A 22,198-nucleotide genomic window follows, 5' to 3' on the forward strand; every position below is an offset into this window, starting at 1 on the left:
GAAGGCCTTAATATAAGCTCTGTGATAATCTGTGTAGACTCTCCTCCCAGAGAGACATAAATCAGCGTTATATATCTGTCATGGAAGGAATGGGGATCCTGTCTCTCATTCTTAACCTCAATTCTATCCTCTAATAATCATGGTTTTGGTTTTGATTTTGAACATGTAACGCTGACCTCCATGGTTTATTTCTCTCCTCATGTTTACACCTTTATGTGACTAAAATGGCAGTTTTACATGAAGACTTCTCAGTCTTTAGGTTTTATATGTGATGCAGAGAGTAATAATGTATGAAATGCTGTATATTTACAGCTGTGGATTAATATGGGTGAAATATTTCTGTATAAAAAAATGTGCCCAGTTACTGCTTAAAAAAAGATGAATACAGAATTTTCATGCAGCTAGCAAAGGTAATATAATACTACTACTCTACTACTACTACTACTACTACTACTACTAATAATAATAATAATAATAATAATACATATTCAAGTGAAAAAAAAAAAAAAGTATTATAATACTATCTACTACTTTACTAAGATTGTAATCCATTAATGTTAATATTAATCACTTGTGATTAATACTAATCACAAAGCATCCATTTATGAAGAAATACATGTATGGCAGGTTTAATAATAATGTTTTTAATCATAATTTGAAAAAGAAAACAAATATAGAGATAACATTCTCAAACTGCTCTGGAAATTTACTTCAAAGTTTTTTTTCCAATATATAATTGAAAATTTGAAATTGCTTGTTAGTGGTGGGGCATGTGAATGCTGAACAATACCAGGCCAAGAGGAAAAAACACATTGCACTTTTTATTCTCTTAAAAGTGCCTAGAAATTTAGTAGTTTTCATCAACGATTGCTTGTAGAGAATTCTTCCAACAAAGCTTGCATTTTTTTGCTGTATTTGCTTAATTCCATCAAATGGCAGCTAATGCTTTTCATGTCATATGGTTTGTCCCACACCACATGTTGTTATTGTGTACCTGCAGAGGAAACGGTGGAGCGGGATGATGACGATAACCTGTCACAGGTAATGAGGCACAGAGCCACGATTCCTTGGCGTTCATGTGGGAAATACCTAAGTTCAGCTGGTCTGCTGCTGCTGCCTTTACTGCTGCTCTCTCAGCTGCTCAAACACACGATCATGGTTGCCACTGATGTTTGGCTTGCTCACTGGACCTCTGATGTCATCCGTGCCAAGGTCAACGCTGTTCAATACAACTGCACACTAGTACAGGTATAGAACTATTTCTAACTAGCATCATAGATTGTCGACATGGTCACATTTTCAAGAGTTTCCTTACCATTGTGTACCCATGCTCTTAAAAATTATAATAAATATTTTAACTCCCCTTGGTTGGTTCATTCATTTTAGTTATATAAACCAAAGCGATAAACTTACAAGAACTAAGGCACTAATCTTATTAATTCAAACATTATAACATATATATATATATATATATATATATATATATATATATATATATATATATATATATATATACTGTTCCATCATTCCAAAACTTCACTCCAGCCATCCTCAGAAATTTTTTAAGGCTATAGCAGTGTGAGCGAGTGTTACTGTGTCATTAACACATTAGGTGGAACAGCAGCCACAGCAGTTGGAAGGTGTTATCTGAGAGAGGTATTCAAGTACATCAGCTGTGCTCTGAGACATGCTGGATACTGATAACACATCATGTGCTGTAGCAGGATACTTAATACAGCAAGTAGAGCCCTGTCTGACCTATTCTAAGTGTATGTGTGTGTGCATGTAATTCAATCTAAAATAAGAAAAAACTTATCCCTCAGGATTTTCACTATAGATCTTCAGTGTGAACAACCACAACTAACCGGTTTGATTTGCAGAGAAGGTGTAGTAAGGGAAAACAGGATAGGGACTGTGTATAATTAGTATAGGAACGAACACATACATTATTAGAACCGGTTTATTGTGATTTGTAATACAATCAGAACTATTAATAGAGACATGTTGTCATATAAATTATTCACCATCTGCCATTTCAAGTATTCAACCATATTATGGTACACAGTAATGCAAAGTATAGCCGAAATGTTTAAATAATTCCCTTACTATTTTTCTATGATTGCTAAATACAAATGACAAAATTATATTTTGCATTTTAAATACATACCGGTACATGTTTCAGAAATGCTACTTATTCTTGTTTTTAAGTAGAATTTGCATCTGTGGAGGTGAAATGTTAGTGTTGTCTTGCTTTGTTTAAGTGTGTCTCATATTTTACTCATGATTTTTCATTAAAATGTTTTTAATGGCCTAAGTAAATACATGAATTGATTGTTTTGGAGCCAAACCATTAGTGTTGTGGCTTTTAAGATTATTAGATTACTCCTCAATCAATATTGCTTTGCTTTATATAAAATTCTACATAGCTTTCTCTACTGACATTGTCTTTATATTTAAATCATTATCACAGACACTAACACTACATTAACACTAAATCACTGCCATTCATTCTTAATATTCTCTTCCATTCTCAGCTGTATCACATGCATAAGCATACACATAGGGTTTATAATATAAAAAAACAACGTGCTATGTGCTGTTGATTGCAGGACTGTGGATTCAGTCACTTGTCGTATCTACTGGTGTTCAGTTTGCTATGTTGCCTGGGCATTGCGTTGTGTCTAGTAACATCTGTGGCTGTGGAGTGGACAGGGCTTAGTGTGGCCAAAAAGCTGCACCATAACCTGCTTAATAACATCGTACTCGCTCCCATGAGGTATGAATCTCTTCTGTTTTTGCTGCTCCGATTAAGCTCTTTGTTTAAGTGTTAATGCGTTAATGAGTATCTCTGGTGTGTTTGTATGCTTGAGTTTGTGTGTGTGTGTGTGTGTGTGTATGAGAAAGAGAATGAGAAAAAAAAATTTGGAAGATGACAATAAAACCATTACCTTGTTGCATATTCAGGCTCCACTGAGCTATTTGTCTGATGACTGATGTGCCCCATCTGTCTGAGCTCAGGACAGCAAACAGTGATTTTGCTGTTTTGCTGTTAGTTCCATGGCAACCACACAGGGCTTGAGGGTAATGAGGAGGGTAATTACACACTGTGTGTGGTCCGGTGACAGATGATCTCTGACCCACTCACCCCTTTATCCCAAGGCGTTGCACAGTAAATAAGGAACATGAATGTCATTAACTCAAATCTGGGTTCAGAAAGAACAATATTTGACAGTGAAAAACACTCACTCTTGCTTCTGCGCGTAATTTCACCTGGCCACAATAGATTAGTACCCTCTAAGAACTGCTTCTGTAATCATAGACTGTCCAGTGCTTATCCCATTTCTCCTATTCACATAACCTTTTCATCACATTAAGTACAATTTACAGCTTACCTTTACTTTAGAAATGATTTACTACAATAATCTCTCAGGTGTCACCAAGAAGAAACATCCTTGAAATTATATCTTAAATTAGCAGCACTATGTGCAGGATATGTCTGTATCTCCTGAATGACAGATTGCACTTTTTTTTGACCAGACTCTTTGAGACAACTCCTTTGGGAAGCCTTCTGAACCGATTTTCTGCTGACACAAACACAATAGACCAGGTATGTTACTGGGTCACTGCTCGTCGTCAGATATGACCTTTTCTAACCAAAGTGCTCTGCTTTTCCCTAGAGAGATAAAATGACAATAAAATTCAGTATTTTACAGTCATTTTGATCGTTTTTCGAATTTGCAATTTTACATTCCACTGCTTATAATTTACTGTAGTAATTATACAGAACTTTGAACGAAATTATATTTCTTTGTTTTGACATTGTGTATTTAGTTAATTATATAAAGGCTGCTTCTAAAGCCCACTTAGCATAAGTTGCCAAAGCTTCACATATTTTACATGATGAGCTATTCTCAGCTGGTACTGGTATGAGGCACACTAGTAATCCTGTTCTGTGCATGCTTACTGCTCAAAAATACCTTGTTTATGTGCCTTATAGTTAATTTTTGAATGTGCATGAATTAGCCTTTAACAATGTTTATTAATTACTATAGGACTTTTGTTTGGATATTTTTGGTTGGACTGTAATTACCTCATTAATATTGGAACTGTATCATTTGAACAGCAAGGCCAATTGTATTATTTTTACAAAACAATGATTATCTGTATCTGGTATTTGAGATCAAAATATGAATATCAGACAATATATCAGAATTTTATTTTTTTTTCTCAACTTTACATCTACATCTATTAAAATACTTTTAAAATGAATTGAGTATATTTTGTTTGCAAATACTTAAGCTGGAAGCCCACTGACATTAAAAGACTTTTGTATTCCTCTTTTGTAATGCTTTTTTCTGGCTGCCAGAGATTCTTAGTTATTGTTTGTATTGGGGGTTGCTCCTGTTAGACAATGATGTGTTGACAGCGTTTTGGGCCATAGTCTTTTATTTACATCATTACTAATGATTAGTGAGGCTATTCCAGAAGCAGCCATGTAAGCCCAAGCTATTACTTTTACTTTCCTCTTTGACTAATAAGCTCATATGTTTTTACTTATTAGTAGGCCTTTTCTTTATCCACACTTTGACTTTCCCATTATTTTGGTAGAGGTTAATTTTGGTTTTTTAATGAATTCCAATCTTGCTTGTGGTTTGGGCTCTATATCTCTGCTTTCAAAGTCTCCAGATGATGGATTCTGATACCTTTTACCTCTGTTTTGTGGAGATCTCTCAATTTTTCTGTGATGAACTTATGTTTTTGCATGATTGTTAGATTTCATCCAATAGATTGTTCAATTAACTTAATATTGGTGTATTAAATTAAACAACAAATGAAGTCTTCACAGACAAAACCCAGGGATCAAACCTGTAGACAGCTGTAGACAGATATTAATTTTGTATTAGTTTAATCAGTCTTGAAGGAGGTACCTGGGCAACAAGAGACACCTGTCAGTCAAATGTTCCAGTATTTTGATCACATAAAAAATGGCTAGGTGCAAACAGAAGTTACCATGTTGTTTAGCAACAACATTTAAATTAAATGAACATAAATGTCAAAAAAATGAAAGCTGAAATTCTGGTGTCTCATCTCAAATTCAATGCCTTCAAATGCCTTTAGTGGATGGCAAAAACAAAATAATTGGCCTTGCTATTCCAACACGTTTAGAGGGGAATGTCAAAGTCACTGCTGTGCTGTCAATGGTTCAATATTACATGCACAGTAGGTCTACCTCATAAACTTGCCATTGGATGTGTGTCTATTTCAAAATTGCAAAAGCATCCAGACAAACGGTTAATGGTTTCAATTAGATTTGTGCTTTTATTTTTACTGTTTATTTATATTTTTATATTTACTCTATATTTTAAATGTAGTTATATTTATTTATATTTATTAATGCTTCTATATTTAAACAGGTTTTTTTTACAAATGTATTTTATTTCATAAACACAATGCAGACAACAATTTGGAAGTCTAAATGTCTATTTCAATGCGCCTATGGCCTGCCTGATGGCTATTTTATATGTTATATTATTATATTAATGTATATGGGTTTGTGTTTGCATTTTTAGTAGTAAATTTAGATAAAAATACACTTATCATCAGCTATATTGTATTTAACAAATGTACACTGTACGGAAGCTCTTTCTCTTTCCAACTGGAATTCAGGTGCACCTAAAATGACAGCTTATGATTGGGTTCGAGAGATTTAGTGTGTTTCAGCTGTTAGATTAATGGTTCTTAGTGGCCTTGCTGCACCCACATTTCAAGTAAACAGGAAAATGGCACTATGATTAATGTGTATGCTTTTTGTGTCTTTCTTTTTCTTTTTCCCAATCCCCAATCTCTCTCTTTCTGTCTCACTCTCCAGCATATTCCTACTACTTTGGAGTGTTTGATTCGCTCCACATTGCTGTGTGTGTCTGCCCTTGGTGTTATTTCATATGTCACACCTGTTTTCCTCATCGCTCTCACTCCGCTCGCCATTGCCTGCTACTTCATCCAGAAATACTTCAGAGTGGCGTTCAAGTATGAGAAGCACTGCCTTTCGCGTCGGATAGTCAGTATATTTATAGATATAGAAGGAAAATAAATGTCATCTACACTTAATGCAAGTGTATTGCATTATCTATACAATATCTTTATTACTTACCCAGTTGTGTATCTGTTTTTTATTTCAATATGTCATAATTAATAATAATAAAAAAGTAAGATATGATCATGATGGATATTAGATACAGTGTAAGTTGTTTAATGTGTATGTGTGTGTGTGTGTGTGTGTGTGTGTGTGTGTGTGTGTGTGTGTGTGTGTGTGTGTCTAGAGATCTGCATCAGCTTGAGGACAGTACCCAGCTCCCTTTACTCTCTCACTTCTCTGAGACTGTAGAGGGACTCACCACTATTCGGGCCTTCAGGTAAGCATAACACAAACAGAAGTGTTCATTTGAATAAAATCACTATCATTGCTGTTAAAAAAAAAAAAAGAAAAGAAAAGAAAAATCTAAACACTAAAATAAATACCAATTCCTTATATAAGTAATGAGTCTTTGTGCATGATACAGGTATGAGGCCAGATTTCGGCAGAGACTACTGGAGCTTACAGATGCTAATAATGTTGCATCTCTCTTCCTCACTGCTGCCAACCGTTGGCTGGAGGTCCGCATGGTAAGTTTCCTTGATCCCACATTAATAAACCAACAGTAGATTTAATAAACACATTATAATTCAGTAATATTCTTAAAAAAATTTTTACATTTTTTATTCTGCATGTAACCAATGATTCCTTTGTTGTGTATTTGTTTGTTTATTTTAGTCCTGTTTCTTTTTTTTATGTGAGTGTAACTGGTGCCTTGAATTTCTTTTTATTTCTTCGTCTACACTGTCTCTATCAGGAGTATATTGGTGCCTGTATTGTCCTCATAGCTGCAGTGGCCTCCATCACCAACAGTCTTTACAACCATCTGTCCACTGGCCTGGTGGGGCTGGGACTGACCTATGCTCTGATGGTACGTGCACAATCACACACACGCACACACACACACACACACACACACACACACACACACACACACACACACACACACACACAAACATTTGTCTTACTAAGGAGGGCTGTCTTTATAAGAACATTTGTTTTACCTTTCACTGACATAATTAAGCAGCAAGGTTTGTCTTTATGAAAAAAGACTGTATACGAGTTTTTTCATAAAAACTGTTACACAGGAAATACTGTTTGATGTTCCACTATTGCCACAGAAAAACAAAAGATTCTCAACCATTCTAGAAAGATTTAGACCATTAAAGTGCCAATAATTTGTTCTTATTTCATGAAACATTCAGATAATACGAGCTTGGGGGGGAAATAGCTACACTTAGTAGGAGATCTCTGGGAATATTTTCAATTGAACCACCTTATCTAAAAAAAGTGCCTTGTTACTTTCTAATAATAGCATGATACTGCAGTGTCAGAATCAATAGGAGAAAGCTACAGGCTTATGAAGTAAACAAAAATTACTACAAGTAAGAAAACGTGCTAAAACACATAAGAACACTTAGAAACCTAACAAAACCATAAAATAAAATGGTGTTTTTATTTCGGAATTGTTGGATTTGAAAACAGCCCGATCAGCCCATGCCTATATATGTTTTTAGGTATCAAACTATCTTAACTGGATGGTGCGTAATCTGGCTGATATGGAGGCTCAATTAGGAGCAGTGAAAAGGATAAACAACCTACTGAAGACTGAGCCAGAGAACTACGAGGGGCTGCTCTGTGAGTGAAAATCCTTCAGACACTGAGCAACTTCTGATGCTGACTTACAGCCACATCGTACACACAGCATATAAGCATTAACTGTTATTCACTACATCTCAGCAGGAATGCTTTACTGGTCTTATTCACATCACATGTTTATTCTCCTGTGAGATTTAATGCATTGTCTGTCTCCATCCCACTTTTTCTTTTATCCATTTTTTCTGTCATTGTCATCTCGTCATTTGTCTATCTGTCCTTCTCCTTCCCCTCTATCAGCTCCATCTCAGGTCCCTGAGTGCTGGCCACAGCAGGGTGAGATTCACATCCAGAACCTGAGTGTGAGGTATGACAGCACGCTGAAGCCGGTCCTAAAGCATGCCAATGCACACATCAGACCAGGACAAAAGGTATAACCACACTTTTCTCTGGAATAGAATCAAATCCCTGTACAAACACAGGGACAAGAACTGGACTTAAAGTTATCATTGTTTAGATTTAGCTTAGCCACTGCTGTAGGAAAAATAGAATTGTTGTTAAATGTGCACAGTGTATTTGTACATATATGTGTGTACAGTATATACACAATGCAGTTTAGCTCCTTTTGGATCTCCACCACAGGTCGGTATCTGTGGCAGGACAGGAAGTGGCAAATCTTCTTTCTCCTTAGCGTTCTTCCGCATGGTGGATGCCTTTGAGGGTACAATTTAAAATATTTAACCTTTTTTTTTTTTTTTTTTTTTTTTTTAAAGATCACCATAGTGTCCACAAATGCATTGTTTCTATGCTTTTCTTTAAAGGACGGATTATCATAGATGATATTGACATAGCAAAGCTGCCCCTTCAGACACTGCGGAGCCGTTTATCTATCATCCTTCAAGATCCCATTCTCTTCAGTGGAACAATACGGTTAGAACCCAGTTTTCATGGAATGAGACTAAGTGATTCACATTAATCAATGAATAATTACAAATTTAGTTTACAGTAATTGAAAACAGATTCCCCATTAATAATTCTCATTCAAGTCAAGTATGGAAACATTTAGTACATTTGCTAATCTGGTGTTGTCCTTCAAATGACTTAACACTGCTCTACTTCTGTGAGCACTGCCAAGTCCCTGCCTAAGCCATATGCCATAGAAGGTTGGGGTCTCTGTGATGACCTTAGGTGCATTAACAGTGAACAGGAAAGACAGCAGGTATACATCAATAACCACAACCCAGGCAATCTGGTACAAAACTGTACCTTGTTTTTCCTAGTACTTAACTTCTCCAACTGCTTTATTATGATTTCTTCAGTCATGTTGTTAGGAAGCATCACACATGAGGTTTTGAATCTTCTACATTCTTAAAACATTAAGCACAGATAACCTAGAAAGAAAGCAAGAAATTTTGCTAAATTATCTTGAGAGTTTTTTAATAAAATGCCTTAAACATAACTGTTGTTTTCAGTTTTAATCTAGACCCAGAGATGAAGGCTACAGACAGCATGCTTTGGGAAGCTCTAGAAATTGCTCAACTTAAACCAGTTGTGCAAACCCTTCATGGAGGACTTGGTATGGTTTTTCCTTACTTCACTTTATAATTAAGGCAGTCAGCGCACAGCCAGTTAGGCTCTTCAATAAGAATCATCTCTGCATTAAAAAAAAAATTATGTATTCATTTGGATTAATACATTCTCATAAAATAAACATTATACTTAAATATTCATTTAAAGTTCTCTGAAGCTCTAATAGCGTCGGGTGAATTCAGATAACATTTAACAAGTTACAACTTAACATTTTTTTTTATTATTATTTTATAAAATGATACACTCTGCAATTTACTATACATAGAAAGCATCAATTTAAGCATCGTAAAAGATCTGGATACCAAACAATATTATTAAAAACCCATAACTGAACAACAAAATCATCACTATAGAGAGCAGACATAACAGCAGATATATATGTATAATAATTAAACCTGTCCCTTGTGCTTTTTTTTTTCTGCATTAGATGCCATGGTAACGGAAGGTGGGGAGAATTTCAGTCAGGGACAACGGCAGCTGTTCTGCCTGGCACGAGCGTTTGTACGCAAAAGCAGCATTCTGATCATGGATGAGGCCACTGCCTCTATAGACATGGCCACAGTAAGAAACAAAGATCAGAGAAAACTGCATACTTTTTTTAATATATATTAGCAGATCTGTCACTGTGCCTACTATTGTTAGCATGCTATAATTTGCAAATGAAACATGGTTTGTTTAAATACAGTGATGGTCACTGGGGCCAGAGGATATGTTGTGGCCACAGAATAGTGATTGGTGATTAAATACTGAAAACATCTTTTGCATAATACTGAACATATGGCTATTTTTGTGCCCGTGTGTAAAGTCCCTCATTTTGGGCATTTGAACCTTTTTTTGCAGGAGAGTATTCTACAGAAAGTTGTGATGACTGCCTTTGCTGACAGAACAGTGGTCATTATAGCGGTGAGTCAGCATCAGTAAAGCCCTATAAACCTTATACTCTATGATAAGCTAATGAAAAGACTACATGATATTTAGAGGTACTTATAAATGAAATCAAAAAAAGTTACACCAAAAACCCTTTCCCAAGAGGAGAGACTACATTCCTACTTTTTGGGTTTCTATAAGTTTTTGCAAATTAATAGGTCATTATTTATCTTTATCTGGATAAACTATGTCCTATTTGGTAAATTAGGTATTGCCATGCAAGTGTTACTGCAGTTTGTACTGAACGCTCCATCTATAACCGCAGAAAAGAATATACTGCATAGATCAATTTCAACTCGTCTTGTATTTTTTCTTGTGATTTTCTACTCTGCAGCATCGTGTACACACTATCCTGAATGCAGATCTGGTAATGGTGATGAAGAGGGGCGAGATTTTGGAGTTCGATAAACCCGAGGTCCTCCTCAGTACAGAGGGAAGCGCTTTTGCCTCATTTGTTCGAGCAGACAAATGACCACAGATGACCTTCCATTTAAAGTGCAATTGTATTATGTATCATTGTTCTTTTTTTTACCATGTAACATATTTGTAAATATGATATATAATACAATAAAAGACAACTACTTATATATAATATATAAACACACTCAGAGTTGTTTGTCGTATTTCTTCATAAAAAGGATTTATTTAATTTCATTTTTGTTCATTTTTGTTATAAAAATGAAAAATAAAAATGTTCAAATGTGACAAGTTGGTTATTCCAAAGACACAAAAAAATAGTACTATAAAGACACGAGATATCAAAAATATTATTGAAATAGTCAGTGATGAGACATTAAATCATTAAGTCTTCTGTAAGGAAATAATCGAGATACAAAAATGTAGCAAATATATGTATATCTTAAAAAGAAATAGGAGGTAGTTAAAGATTTGACTGAGGATGTGGGGGGATGCCATTTTCTAAACAAACAAACAACCAAATAAATAAATCCCTATTGTGAATTTTCTATTTCCTTTGAATGAAAGCTTTGTGATATCAGTATAATGAATATTTTATACATTTGATCAATGTTCGAGATTTACAGATCATATCAGGAATCATTCAAAGCACATTTTCAGTACAATGAGACTGTTCTATCTGAAAACATGCTTGGATTTTATAATGATGTGGGCTGGGCTTAATAGTTAACAAGGCTGCTATAAAACTGGCATGAAAGAGTGATCCCAAGGACCCTGAGTACAGGAGGACTTGTCCATTATCTGACAGAGGACCTACAATTGTTACTTGAACCCCTGGTAGTTAGAGCTGTCTCACATTACTACATAGTCAGGATGTCTAGCTAACTATCTAGTTCCTATAACAGTTTCCTAAATGGCTGGATTTGAGCGCCTTGATATTTGTTTCCATCTGCGTGGAGAGAAAATGATCTGTGAAATGCGTCTTCAACAACATTCCACTCGAGCGTCCAGTTGTCCTTGGGCGTACAAGTGTCTCGTTTCTTATCAGCAGTGTTCTCGGTAGTGTTGAGCTCAGCGGATTTCCTCAGTTGACGCTGTGAGTTTAAACCACTACACGTTGGGGGTCAGTGAGAGCAGGCTACTGGAAACCAGCGCTAAACCCAGAATTAGAGGCGACATGAGCACACGAGTCTCGTGGTTTGTTCCCGAGCGCTTTGACGCACGCATATATCCCAGAACATCGCCAAATGGAAGCTAAAGGATGCTGGACAGAAATATCTTGTTTGGGATGATGGGCAGCAGCAGCTGAAGCACTGGAGCAAGTCTACACTGGTACACACTGGCGCGCATACTTTTTTCCCTAAGAAGAGGAAACCATGTTACGGAACAAGCGTGTTTTCGGGTGCATTTTAATCGAATTGGGTAGGACAAACACGTCACTGAGCGTTTCTAAAAGTTATTGCATGAGATGTTTTAGAGAACACAGCATTTGAACTGGGACTGGACTAAGAGTCCAATCTGGCAACCCAACCTCCTCGTGCGTATTGAACACTGCGCCTTGTGTGTGCGCTTAATAATCAACGAGAAGTGTGTGAGCTGTGGTATGGGACAGTAATGTTGTCCAGGGAAGGTATAATTCCTGACGATTATGTCCTGACCCGGTTGGCGGAGGACGTGCTGCAACCCAAATACAAGTCGAAACAGAGGAAGTCGCGCTTCGTGTCAAAGAAAGGCGCGTGCAACGTAGCGCACACGAACATCCGCGAACAGGGCCGCTTTCTGCAGGACGTGTTCACCACGCTGGTCGATCTCAAATGGCTTTACACGCTGATTATCTTTACCATGTCCTTCCTGTGCACTTGGTTCCTGTTCGGCATGATCTGGTGGCTCATTGCTTTCGCGCACGGCGACCTGGACACGAACGCGGACGGCTTTGTGCCGTGCGTCACCCAGATACACTCGTTCTCTTCAGCCTTTCTGTTCTCCATCGAAGTGCAGGTAACAATAGGATTCGGTGGGCGCATGATCACAGAGGAGTGCGTGTCTGCAGTCATCGTGCTGATCATACAGAACATCGTGGGCCTGGTGATTAACGCGATCATGCTCGGTTGCATCTTTATGAAAACGGCGCAAGCGCGCCGCCGCGCCGAGACTCTCATTTTCAGCAAGCACGCGGTGATCTCGCTAAGGAACGGGAAGCTGTGCTTCATGGTGCGTCTCGGAGACCTGCGCAAGAGCATGATCATCAGTGCCACAGTGCGCATGCAGCTGGTGCGCCGCGGGTCCACGGAGGAGGGTGAAATCATTCCTCTGGAACAGATCGACATTCAGACTGACAACCCGGTGGGCGGCAGCAGCATCTTCCTCGTGTCGCCGCTCATCATCAGCCACGTGATTGACAAGAACAGCCCAATGTACTGTCTGTCAGCTGAAGACTTACAGCGTGAGAACATCGAGGTGGTGGTCGTGTTGGAGGGCGTGGTGGAGACCACTGGCATCACCACCCAGGCGCGCACATCCTACGTGTCGGAAGAGATCCTGTGGGGTCAGCGCTTCGTACCCACAGTATCCGAGGATGACGGAATGTACGCAGTAGATTACTCCAAATTCGGCAACACCGTGAGGGTGCCCACGCCGTCCTGCTCTGCCCGGAAGTTGGACGAAAATGGGGGCGTGGTTTGGTTTAAATCTCGAGACTGTACCTCCAGCAGAGCCACCGTGCGAAGGCGAGTAAAGCGACAAGCGACCCATGATGTGTGAAACCTCTTCTCCTTAGGGAAAAGCCCCCCCCATGATAGGGCTACTACTGTACATGCAGTACATTTATATTCTAAATTTAATAGACCTGTGACTGATTCTATATTTTCTTTAACGTGGGAATATTTTGTATTGGCTTTTTATTCTATTCCAATGCTGCAGTAATGGAGTTTTGCAATAAGTATCTTAGCCTGTGTGAAAGCTTTACTACATATAGAGCAGACCCTAGCTTAACTCTTGACCTAACTGTAGAGTAAAAATAATCAGACATGCACGTTTGCATGATATTTATCTCAGGGGATCCAAAATTCACAGAGTAAGTAGTTTGCTATAAATAAATGCACATCTGCACTGGCCTTGGCATGCAAATAAACTGGATTGTTTTCATGACCTATAGCGCTCCTTTCTATTTTTCACACATTAACACAGCGAGATACACCGACATGGAAAACTCCTGTAATATCACATCAGTAAAAGTACAATTCCAACACCAGTGAATAATCCAACTAATCATAATCTATTCCCACATATAAAAACACTGGTAAAGTGAGCATTACATTTAACGCTCTCAATAAATAAAAACAATCATCCTGAAATGTTCATATACAGCACTGTAGGTAACTAAATAATTCTTCTTCTAAATTCTTCTTTATAAATTGTTTTGTCTATTGCAATAGTGTGAAAAAACATTTTTGCTTTATTCTATTTATTTACAACACATAATTGGAACATCATAATGAAGTCTGAATTGTTATGTCTATTTCTTGTCTGCAGCAGACAGTGTTAAAAAAACAACAACAACAACAACAAAACAATTGCTAATCATAAATAAAAAGACTAGCCTCATTTGTTTTTCAAGCTAAGTGAAATGATAAGGCAAATCCACTTGAATCAGGTTGGCATTTTTATGTTTTATTAGATTATAATTTGCAGATCTTAAAATAAATTGCTTTAACTTAAATCATTAAAATACATAAAATGAAAGCCAGAACTGAAGAACCCTGCAAATAAACTGTCAAAATAAATAAAATGAAGGGGAAACACATCCCCCTCCATGGAGGCGCTATTTTGACATAACCCACCTACGATTTCTTTATATAGTTATAATCTATTTTAGTAAAAATGCAAGCAGAATGTGTATGTGCTACACATGTTTAGGCTGATATAATTTCAATGACCTCTGATAGCATAAAAAAAAAAGATTAAAAAAAATAAACAAAAAACCCTGGTATGATACAGCATATCGATTGCCACAGTAATGGTGACCTCAGTGTTGACATTTTCTGTGCAAGCCAAAAATGGACTGTACCATCTACATGCACACGACAGTCTCACCGATTCTACAGCGGCAACATTCTACAGCGTCAAGTTGGACATTCATTTCTGCTGTTTAATTATTGCATGACCTCTCAAAACATAAAAAACCCACCAGGAGGAAACTGAACTAAGACCGTGAGAATAAAAGAGAGGGAAGATACAGGAAGATGCACATGAAAGGAACAAAGGTTTCAATGTGCATCCAGGTCCTGGTCATGAAGTACTAAATGTTAGGACAGATGGCACCGTTTTATATTTTGTGCCTCCACTTGGGGGCGCTATGATACAAGAAATTTCTTTACAACGGTCTAATATCCAGTGACTTTTCTTCAGTCACCTTTATTAGAAATTTAAGGCCCAACTCAAAATTCTTATAAAACACCACATTCTTCGAGAATGTGAGCAGAAATAAATACAAAAACTAAAAACTGAACATAAAAGCAAAAAAAAAAAAAAAAAAAAAAAAAACAACATCTTAGACTGCAAAAAAAGGTAGGCAGGGCTATTTTCCCCCCACTAGTGCGTGCTGAGGGGAGGCACTGCCATCCTCTTTTTCCCTTTTGACTGATGGTGGTTAAATAGTCAAAGGGTGTGCGAGTCCTGTGAGCAGCCCCAGCCCTCCTGAAGGCCCTCATTCTCAATTTATCCTACTCTTCCTCACTCAGGGGCTCAGTAGCTGTGACTCATCTCTCGGTCAGGTGGTTCTGTTGGGGAGAGGAGGGCAGGGGCGTGCACAACACCTCTGACAGATCATCCATGATGCACATCTCCTTGGGGTCGACCAGATTAAATTCCCTCACAAAGACGATGAAATGTGCATACAACGTGTTTAAGTGTCCATGTAGATCTAAAGCCACAGTCTCCTTAAAGTGCACCCAGTAGATATGTGCCAGCACATGGAACAAGTACCGGCAAATCTTCTTCACCAGAGACTCAAATGAGTTGGGGAACTCTTTACCTGCAAAAAAGGGACATTGCAGAAGACAAATGTAAAAAGAAACACAAGAGGAATTAATATTGTATTCAGACATTATAGCTTTATCTAAGAACTACAGCAGTGCTGTGTGTAATAAGCTTCTGATCATCTCATTCTGTTCAAGACAAACTATGGTATTTTTTCCATTCGGATATTTTCTTTCTTTTTCTTTTTTTTTTTTTTAAGACAATGAGATTATAAGACTCACTGGAACGCTATTTATTCAAAATGTATGACTATAAGTCCCAAATTTCTGTAGCCAATCCTAATATCATGCCTTTTAGACAGTGTAGAGATCTTTATTTACACATTTAGTTACATTTGGGATTTCTTTTCATCCTCAGCTAAAATACACCAGAAATGTAACACACTAAGAGAAGGCGCTAAGTGGATTGATTCCAAGAGCAGAGGGGGCACAGCAGAAGAAAGAAGTTTGAATTGCAGCACACTTTTGGCTGGTCACATTCATTTGTAACCTTCACCTTTACTCATTACTTTATAGATTAAATTCATAAAATAGATTTGTATTTGTAGTTTTTTTTACAATAGTCAATGTCCCATGGTAGCTTTACAGAAAACAGAACTACAGACTTCATAACTAGGATTTTATAGTTAATAAAGTGAACACTGTCACTGCATTCATACCCAAGTCCTTTTGATAGGAAATAAACTTCACAAATGGCCTAAGTTTAAAATCTCATTTAAAAAAAACACGATGATTTTTTATTTTATGCTCATCAAACAATAGCAGGTGCTAGTGTGCAAAAACTTTTTAATCATGACCACAAGATGGCACTCGTGTCCACTCACCGTATTTTGTTGGGAAGTTTTCTTCATCTGTGACGAGTTTCTGTACTAGACTCATGACGAAGTCGACATACTGAGGTGCTGTACACTTGCACTTCTTCCCCTTCTCATCGTACCAGTAGTATATTCTGTACGGGAGGGAAAAAAGCAAGATGATCAACTTTTACATGAAAGAAGAGCTGCTGGAGCATTTCTAACAAACTGCACTATTGTATCTAAGGTGTTGAAAATCCAATAAAATCAACACATTTCAAAAACAGATTCATAGATATTCATCGATACCTTAGTAATCCACTGACCAGTATCATCAACACACATATTGGGCTTTTAAAAAATGTTGTATGCTATGGTAAAGGATCATTGTCTGCATTAAAAGGGGCAGCTTTCCACACTCAGCCTGAGACCTGCTGAACAGGCTGAACCGCTGGCTTAATGTCAGAGGTGTCTTTCCAACAACCATCTTCACACCTACACAGTCCTGAGAATGTCATCCACAACATAACATGCCACTAGTATTTACTAGTATTGCCACTAGTATTTACTAGTACATGCCACAAGTATTGCCACTAGTATATTCACTAGAAAATTCAGGTTGTTCATTTTGTCGCATGGTTAATATTTGCATTTCTGCCCTTTTAGATCATGTAAATATGTAACAGCTGTTATGCATTTATTCTAAAGTATTACACAATATTACAAATCACTATCAGTAAATAATGAGTTCATAGCTCTTAAGAAATCACTTAAATGTCACATGAGATTTTTGTTTTGATGGGTAAAATCCAAAAAAGTTGGGCTGAGGGTAAAAGGGAATTTCAGTGGGAGATCAGGTTCTACAGGGTCAAGGTGTGGTGATGAATCATCTTTACCTGCCATACAGGTACACACTCAATACACAAACCCTTAAACTGAATCACATACACAAAAAGCCTTTAAACAATACAGATTTGTTGTAGCCAGACAGAGTCAGCACAGTAGGTGATGAATTTGGAAGAAAAAAAATCCAATATCAATCAAGCTTTACATATTTTACCACTTAAAAAAAAAAAAAAGTAAAATGCCACATGCAAAAACAGTATTCATCAAATACACCTCATTGTCAACATCATTATAGCTAAAAAAAAAGACTGTAGTCATTAAAATCCAGCTCCACACCTGTCCTTGTCAACTAAACCATCCATGAAAATATGTTGCTTCATACATTACCTGCCACATCTGGTTTTGCTGAAGGTGTATTTTTAGCAAGATTTTCCCACAAAAAAATGGTATGGTATGCTATAGTATTTTGAAAGTACTGATTTGATGTCTCCTACCCTGCTGTCTTGTCTGAAACCCAGTTTTTCTCTCACATTATATTATATATATATATATATATATATATATATATATATATATATATATATATATATATATATATATATATATATATATAATAAAAACATAGAAAGTGATAAAATGCAAAGCTAGCTGGTCAGACGTCATCACTAAGTTCTTGAGAAGCTGCTCCAGAATAGAACACCTTATTTACCTACATGTTATTTAATAACAGTATTTAGGTCATGAGTCCTGTGACACTACTGACCAAAATACAGGTTTTAGGTACTTACGTATTATATGCTGCCATGGCTTGACATGCGTCACCAGTGCAAAACTCTGAGATTGTGCTGTACTGCAGGTTGATGAGATTGAAGAATGTTGTTGCTGTTGAAAACAACAAAGAGCAAAAACATTTCAAACATACATTTTCAATCACTGGTGAAATTTGAGCTCCCAGTTTGCTCTAGTCACTGAACACGAGGAGGCTTGATGACTTCAACTTCATTTACACTGTGGCTGTTTCTAGCATAATCATCACCAGCCCAGAAAACGTAAATGTCAAATCTTTACACACGCACATATATATAATATTTGGATACTCCAAATGCCTATATGGCCAAATGGCATAGTCATTGGATTTTAATCTTTGTTTTTTTATTAAATTTCCTAAACATTGGTCTATAAACCAATATAAAAAATATTTTATATTGAGTACAGCCATCAAGCTGAGTGCTCCAAGCTATTTTGAACCCCAACTCATATTTCATGCAGTGGCCTGTCTCTTCTAGGTAAATGATTTGTCTTTACATCATAGAATATATTACATAAAATATGATTTGCAACAATGATCAAGCTACTTGGCTGTAACATTATCTGAGGCTATAAATACATTTTGCACATAAATGCTTAAAAAAAAGCTAACAATGTTGCGAACCTATTTAAAGGACATTTCCTGTTCGACAAGGAAGTGATCACGAATAAAATATTTTCACTTCATAAAAGTAGTTTAGCTCAAAGTGAAACAAACCAAACAAATAGAGTAGCCAGTAACTCGCTTCCTGGAGAGTTGCTTGTTTATTAACTCAGCCAAATAAAGACAAACAATCCTGGCAACTTTAACGTAAGAACAGAATGGGATCTGTTTATGTAGTAGGGCAGGGTTTACTCACTGTTGCTGGCCAACCATTCATTAAGGTCTATCTCTCTGGGTAGCACCACTAGATCTTTGAGGTCAAAATCCACCACCCGCACTTTAGTGTACTCCGGCTCCAGATAGTGCTTCTTCTCCTCAGCAGGAGGCTTCTTTCCATTAGGCTTCGTTTTGGACTTCCTATTAAACACACAAAAAGTCGGGATTTGTACAAATGAGCAAATAAACAGAAGCTAGTGGTGGTTCTACATAACCCACCCCAACCCTTATTTGGCTTCCAGAGGCATCTACAATTGGAGGAGAACGAATTCCATGTCATGGTGTGAAAACAGTTTTATGCTTCCAGTGCTAGTTTCAAAGGGTAATGTTAAAACCACAGAGTCATGTCAGTTCTCAGCCATAAACCAGGCTGGTGTATGTGTGCGTGTGTGTGTGTGTGGGGGGGGTCGCAAGGAAAGGTGTTAACAGGCTAATAAAACAAAAGCAGACATGCAGTATTATACAGAAACATGTACAAGACCCAGGAAAACAAATGATCACTAAACTATTTCTGCCTCAACAAAGCAGTTTTCTGTTTTTATAGACTGCTCAATCTCTACTTCTTTTAGCAACACAGCCAAACAGTTGTTGCAGAAAAGGAATTTCATTGTTATTGTAATTATCTACCTATCCCATTGTGTAAACACCTATTCACCAAATCAGTCCTGCCCTCCCACTCTTCCTCCCATTTCCAAGAGGAAATATCTGCACCAGAAATAGCACTTATAAAAGTCCACCAGTGGTTTATTAAAGTGCCAGTCAACACAAATTAACTCTGAACGGGTTTTTGTTTAAAGATTGTTTAAAGGAATTCATTAAAAGCGCTCTCTCTAGTTTGTTAACCGTTCTAAAACAAGAAGCCATCACTTGCTTTAATGTTGAATCGCCCTATGCATTCTGAGAGAGTGAAGCATCCTGACTACACCTATTGAGAAACAAGACATCTCTTCCCTTCTCTCTATAACCAGCTCAGCACACAGAAATCCTACACTTGATCACTGGTATCCTGCATTAGTCAGGACAATGTCCAGTGAAAGGCAGGAAGGCAACTGTCGCATGCAGCTGGCGCAAGGGCTTGCCAAGCCTGAAACTCTGAATGATCAGCACAGCTGAGTGCACAGTACAGATAACCTAGCAGACATTACAAATCTTAACAATAACTAATGAGCATGAACAATGGCCACTTCAGATGGCATTCTGATCAATGAAGAACATTTTTCAATGATAATGTCAACCCACCACCACCCGGTCCACACCCGAAAAAGCATTAAACTGTTAAGTGTGTTACAATGACATTATTAACATACTCTTACTTTGTACCAACAACGAAACCATTTGGCATGGCTTTGTGGCTACTGCTCTCTGGTCAAGCGCCTCTGGTCTGGACAGTGAGCAATAGTACAATACCTTTTATGGAAAATAAATGTGCAGAGCACATGGACCCGTGTGCATGCATTAAAGTAAGAAACAATTCAGCAAGCAAAGACAATAACAGCTGGTAGTTAGATGTTTTCATTCTCCTAAAATAACCAGCTAATGTCCCAAGAATTTGCCTTGCTCCATGTAATTGACAAACAGAACCGCTTCCCAGAAATGTATAAAAAAGGAAATGGCTAAGTAAAACAACCTGCATTATAAAAAAAAAAAAGACATGTGCCTTTCAGAGGCACAAATTGTTCTGTCCTCTCAGAAAACACGAAGGTAATGAGCAGTCATGAATACAAACCACATTTAACCTTTGTGTGTGTGTGTGCGCGCGCAAGCAGGCATGCACAATTGTACTTTATATGGGAGTTTAAAAATAAATAAATAAAATTCTACACATACTGTACACAGAAGTGTTCCAGAAACCAAAATTAGAAACCAAAGAGATAATTTGATCATACAATCTATGTTTTAAACACACTTGGTTAAAACCTGAAGTATACAAATTCTAAGCAAAGGCAACATTGAACAGCACATAGCGAAATCTCAAGAACGTGCAGATGAACAATGCTTATTCTAGTCTCAAAGACAAAATGAAGGGAAATGAGAATCAGCTTGACTGGCACCATATGGTTGGCATTAAATTAGGCAAGTAAACAGGCACAGACACCCAACCACAAAAGCAAACAAGATGTCTTTAGAGCTACTCTGGACATCTGCTGCATTTATCATGATATGACTTATCAAACTAAAAACAAGGCACATCAGCAGTTTTTTTTTTTTTTTTTTTCGAAATCTAGCAAGCTCTTCATGCAGAGGTTAAATTACCTTAATCAAAGAAGACACTATGCAAAATCATAAGTATTCAAACCTTTATTCAAAACTATTTGCACATAGCTCACTGCCCCATTTGTATAATAACGAAAGATTTCTTTGATAAATACATTACACATGATGTGTGATCAGCACATCACATCACATCCCATCACATCAGTGTCATTAACAATAGTGTTGCATGTGCAAATCCTGACAAATGATTTAAGGAAAGGTGGCCACAGAAACGACATCTTTAATGCTGAAGTCAGGGATCAATGAAAGTTATGGTTGAATGGCCTCCAGTAAAAAAAAAAAAAAGACTCAGCATTAAAACCAGACTCCATTACCAGGCCTGAAGAAACTGTCTTTGGATTATCTACACAGACGGAGTATAAAGGATTTCTAACAATGCAACCACATTCATTTATTCTTAAGGTTAAACACACACACACACACACACACACACACACACACACACACACACACACACACACACACACACACACACACACACTTCCACCTGCAGCATCTGGAGACCAAAGAATCCGGAGGATCAGTGACTGCATTGTTTTTTCAAATTCACATAACTAATGGTTAGCTCCATTGTGCTTATCATAGCTATATAACAACATAATAACAACTAAAACCTAAAAACACACTAAACAAAATAAAGATGTGTAAATACTCGTAACTTTAACTGCAACATAGACAAGATGTAAACTTGAAATTCGATCATATTGACATCTGGAGTTCTTAAATAAAGCAACAAAACTATATGCACTTGCTACTGACCTTAAAATGAAAACTGTGCTATAATCATATGGGGGCGTTTTCATTTTCAAGAGCTTCCTTTATACAAAAAAAAAATTAAATCTTGCATTGGATCAGCTATATGCAATTCATTAATTACACGTTTAGAGAAGTGCTTTTC

The 22,198-nt window shown here is 37.2% G+C and overlaps 3 protein-coding genes across 10 annotated transcripts in view; 2 read left to right on the forward strand and 1 right to left on the reverse strand.

The window, feature by feature from the left end:
* Positions 1-10,850, forward strand: part of abcc8 (ATP-binding cassette, sub-family C (CFTR/MRP), member 8) — a 50,651-nt gene extending 39,801 nt beyond the window's left edge. For both annotated transcript variants that reach the window (XM_046859606.1, XM_046859607.1), the window contains 15 exons: positions 1,001-1,248; positions 2,610-2,776; positions 3,538-3,607; positions 5,870-6,027; positions 6,321-6,413; positions 6,561-6,663; positions 6,891-7,004; positions 7,651-7,771; positions 8,030-8,160; positions 8,372-8,450; positions 8,551-8,659; positions 9,202-9,305; positions 9,747-9,880; positions 10,160-10,222; positions 10,581-10,850. In XM_046859606.1, coding sequence (XP_046715562.1) covers positions 1,001-1,248; positions 2,610-2,776; positions 3,538-3,607; positions 5,870-6,027; positions 6,321-6,413; positions 6,561-6,663; positions 6,891-7,004; positions 7,651-7,771; positions 8,030-8,160; positions 8,372-8,450; positions 8,551-8,659; positions 9,202-9,305; positions 9,747-9,880; positions 10,160-10,222; positions 10,581-10,718 — 1,832 coding nt within the window. In that variant the 3' untranslated portion in view covers positions 10,719-10,850. The remainder of the gene's footprint in view (positions 1-1,000; positions 1,249-2,609; positions 2,777-3,537; positions 3,608-5,869; positions 6,028-6,320; positions 6,414-6,560; positions 6,664-6,890; positions 7,005-7,650; positions 7,772-8,029; positions 8,161-8,371; positions 8,451-8,550; positions 8,660-9,201; positions 9,306-9,746; positions 9,881-10,159; positions 10,223-10,580) is intronic.
* Positions 10,851-10,949: 99 nt separating this feature from the next.
* On the forward strand, positions 10,950-13,810 carry kcnj11 (potassium inwardly rectifying channel subfamily J member 11). The gene has a single exon (XM_046859199.1). It carries the CDS (start codon positions 12,278-12,280, stop codon positions 13,421-13,423), a length of 1,146 nt encoding a protein of 381 aa, XP_046715155.1. The 5' UTR covers positions 10,950-12,277; the 3' UTR covers positions 13,424-13,810.
* Positions 13,811-14,311: 501 nt separating this feature from the next.
* Positions 14,312-22,198, reverse strand: part of mob2a (MOB kinase activator 2a) — a 38,806-nt gene continuing 30,919 nt past the window's right edge. For all 7 annotated transcript variants that reach the window (XM_046859202.1, XM_046859206.1, XM_046859200.1 and 4 more), the window contains 4 exons: positions 19,007-19,167; positions 18,128-18,221; positions 16,524-16,648; positions 14,312-15,695 (listed from right to left, as the gene is read on the reverse strand). In XM_046859202.1, the coding sequence (XP_046715158.1) occupies positions 15,421-15,695; positions 16,524-16,648; positions 18,128-18,221; positions 19,007-19,167 (655 nt within the window). In that variant the 3' untranslated portion in view covers positions 14,312-15,420. The remainder of the gene's footprint in view (positions 15,696-16,523; positions 16,649-18,127; positions 18,222-19,006; positions 19,168-22,198) is intronic.

The sequence above is a fragment of the Silurus meridionalis genome, chromosome 10 (genome assembly GCF_014805685.1).
Source record: "Silurus meridionalis isolate SWU-2019-XX chromosome 10, ASM1480568v1, whole genome shotgun sequence".
Taxonomy (NCBI): Eukaryota; Metazoa; Chordata; class Actinopteri; order Siluriformes; family Siluridae; genus Silurus; species Silurus meridionalis.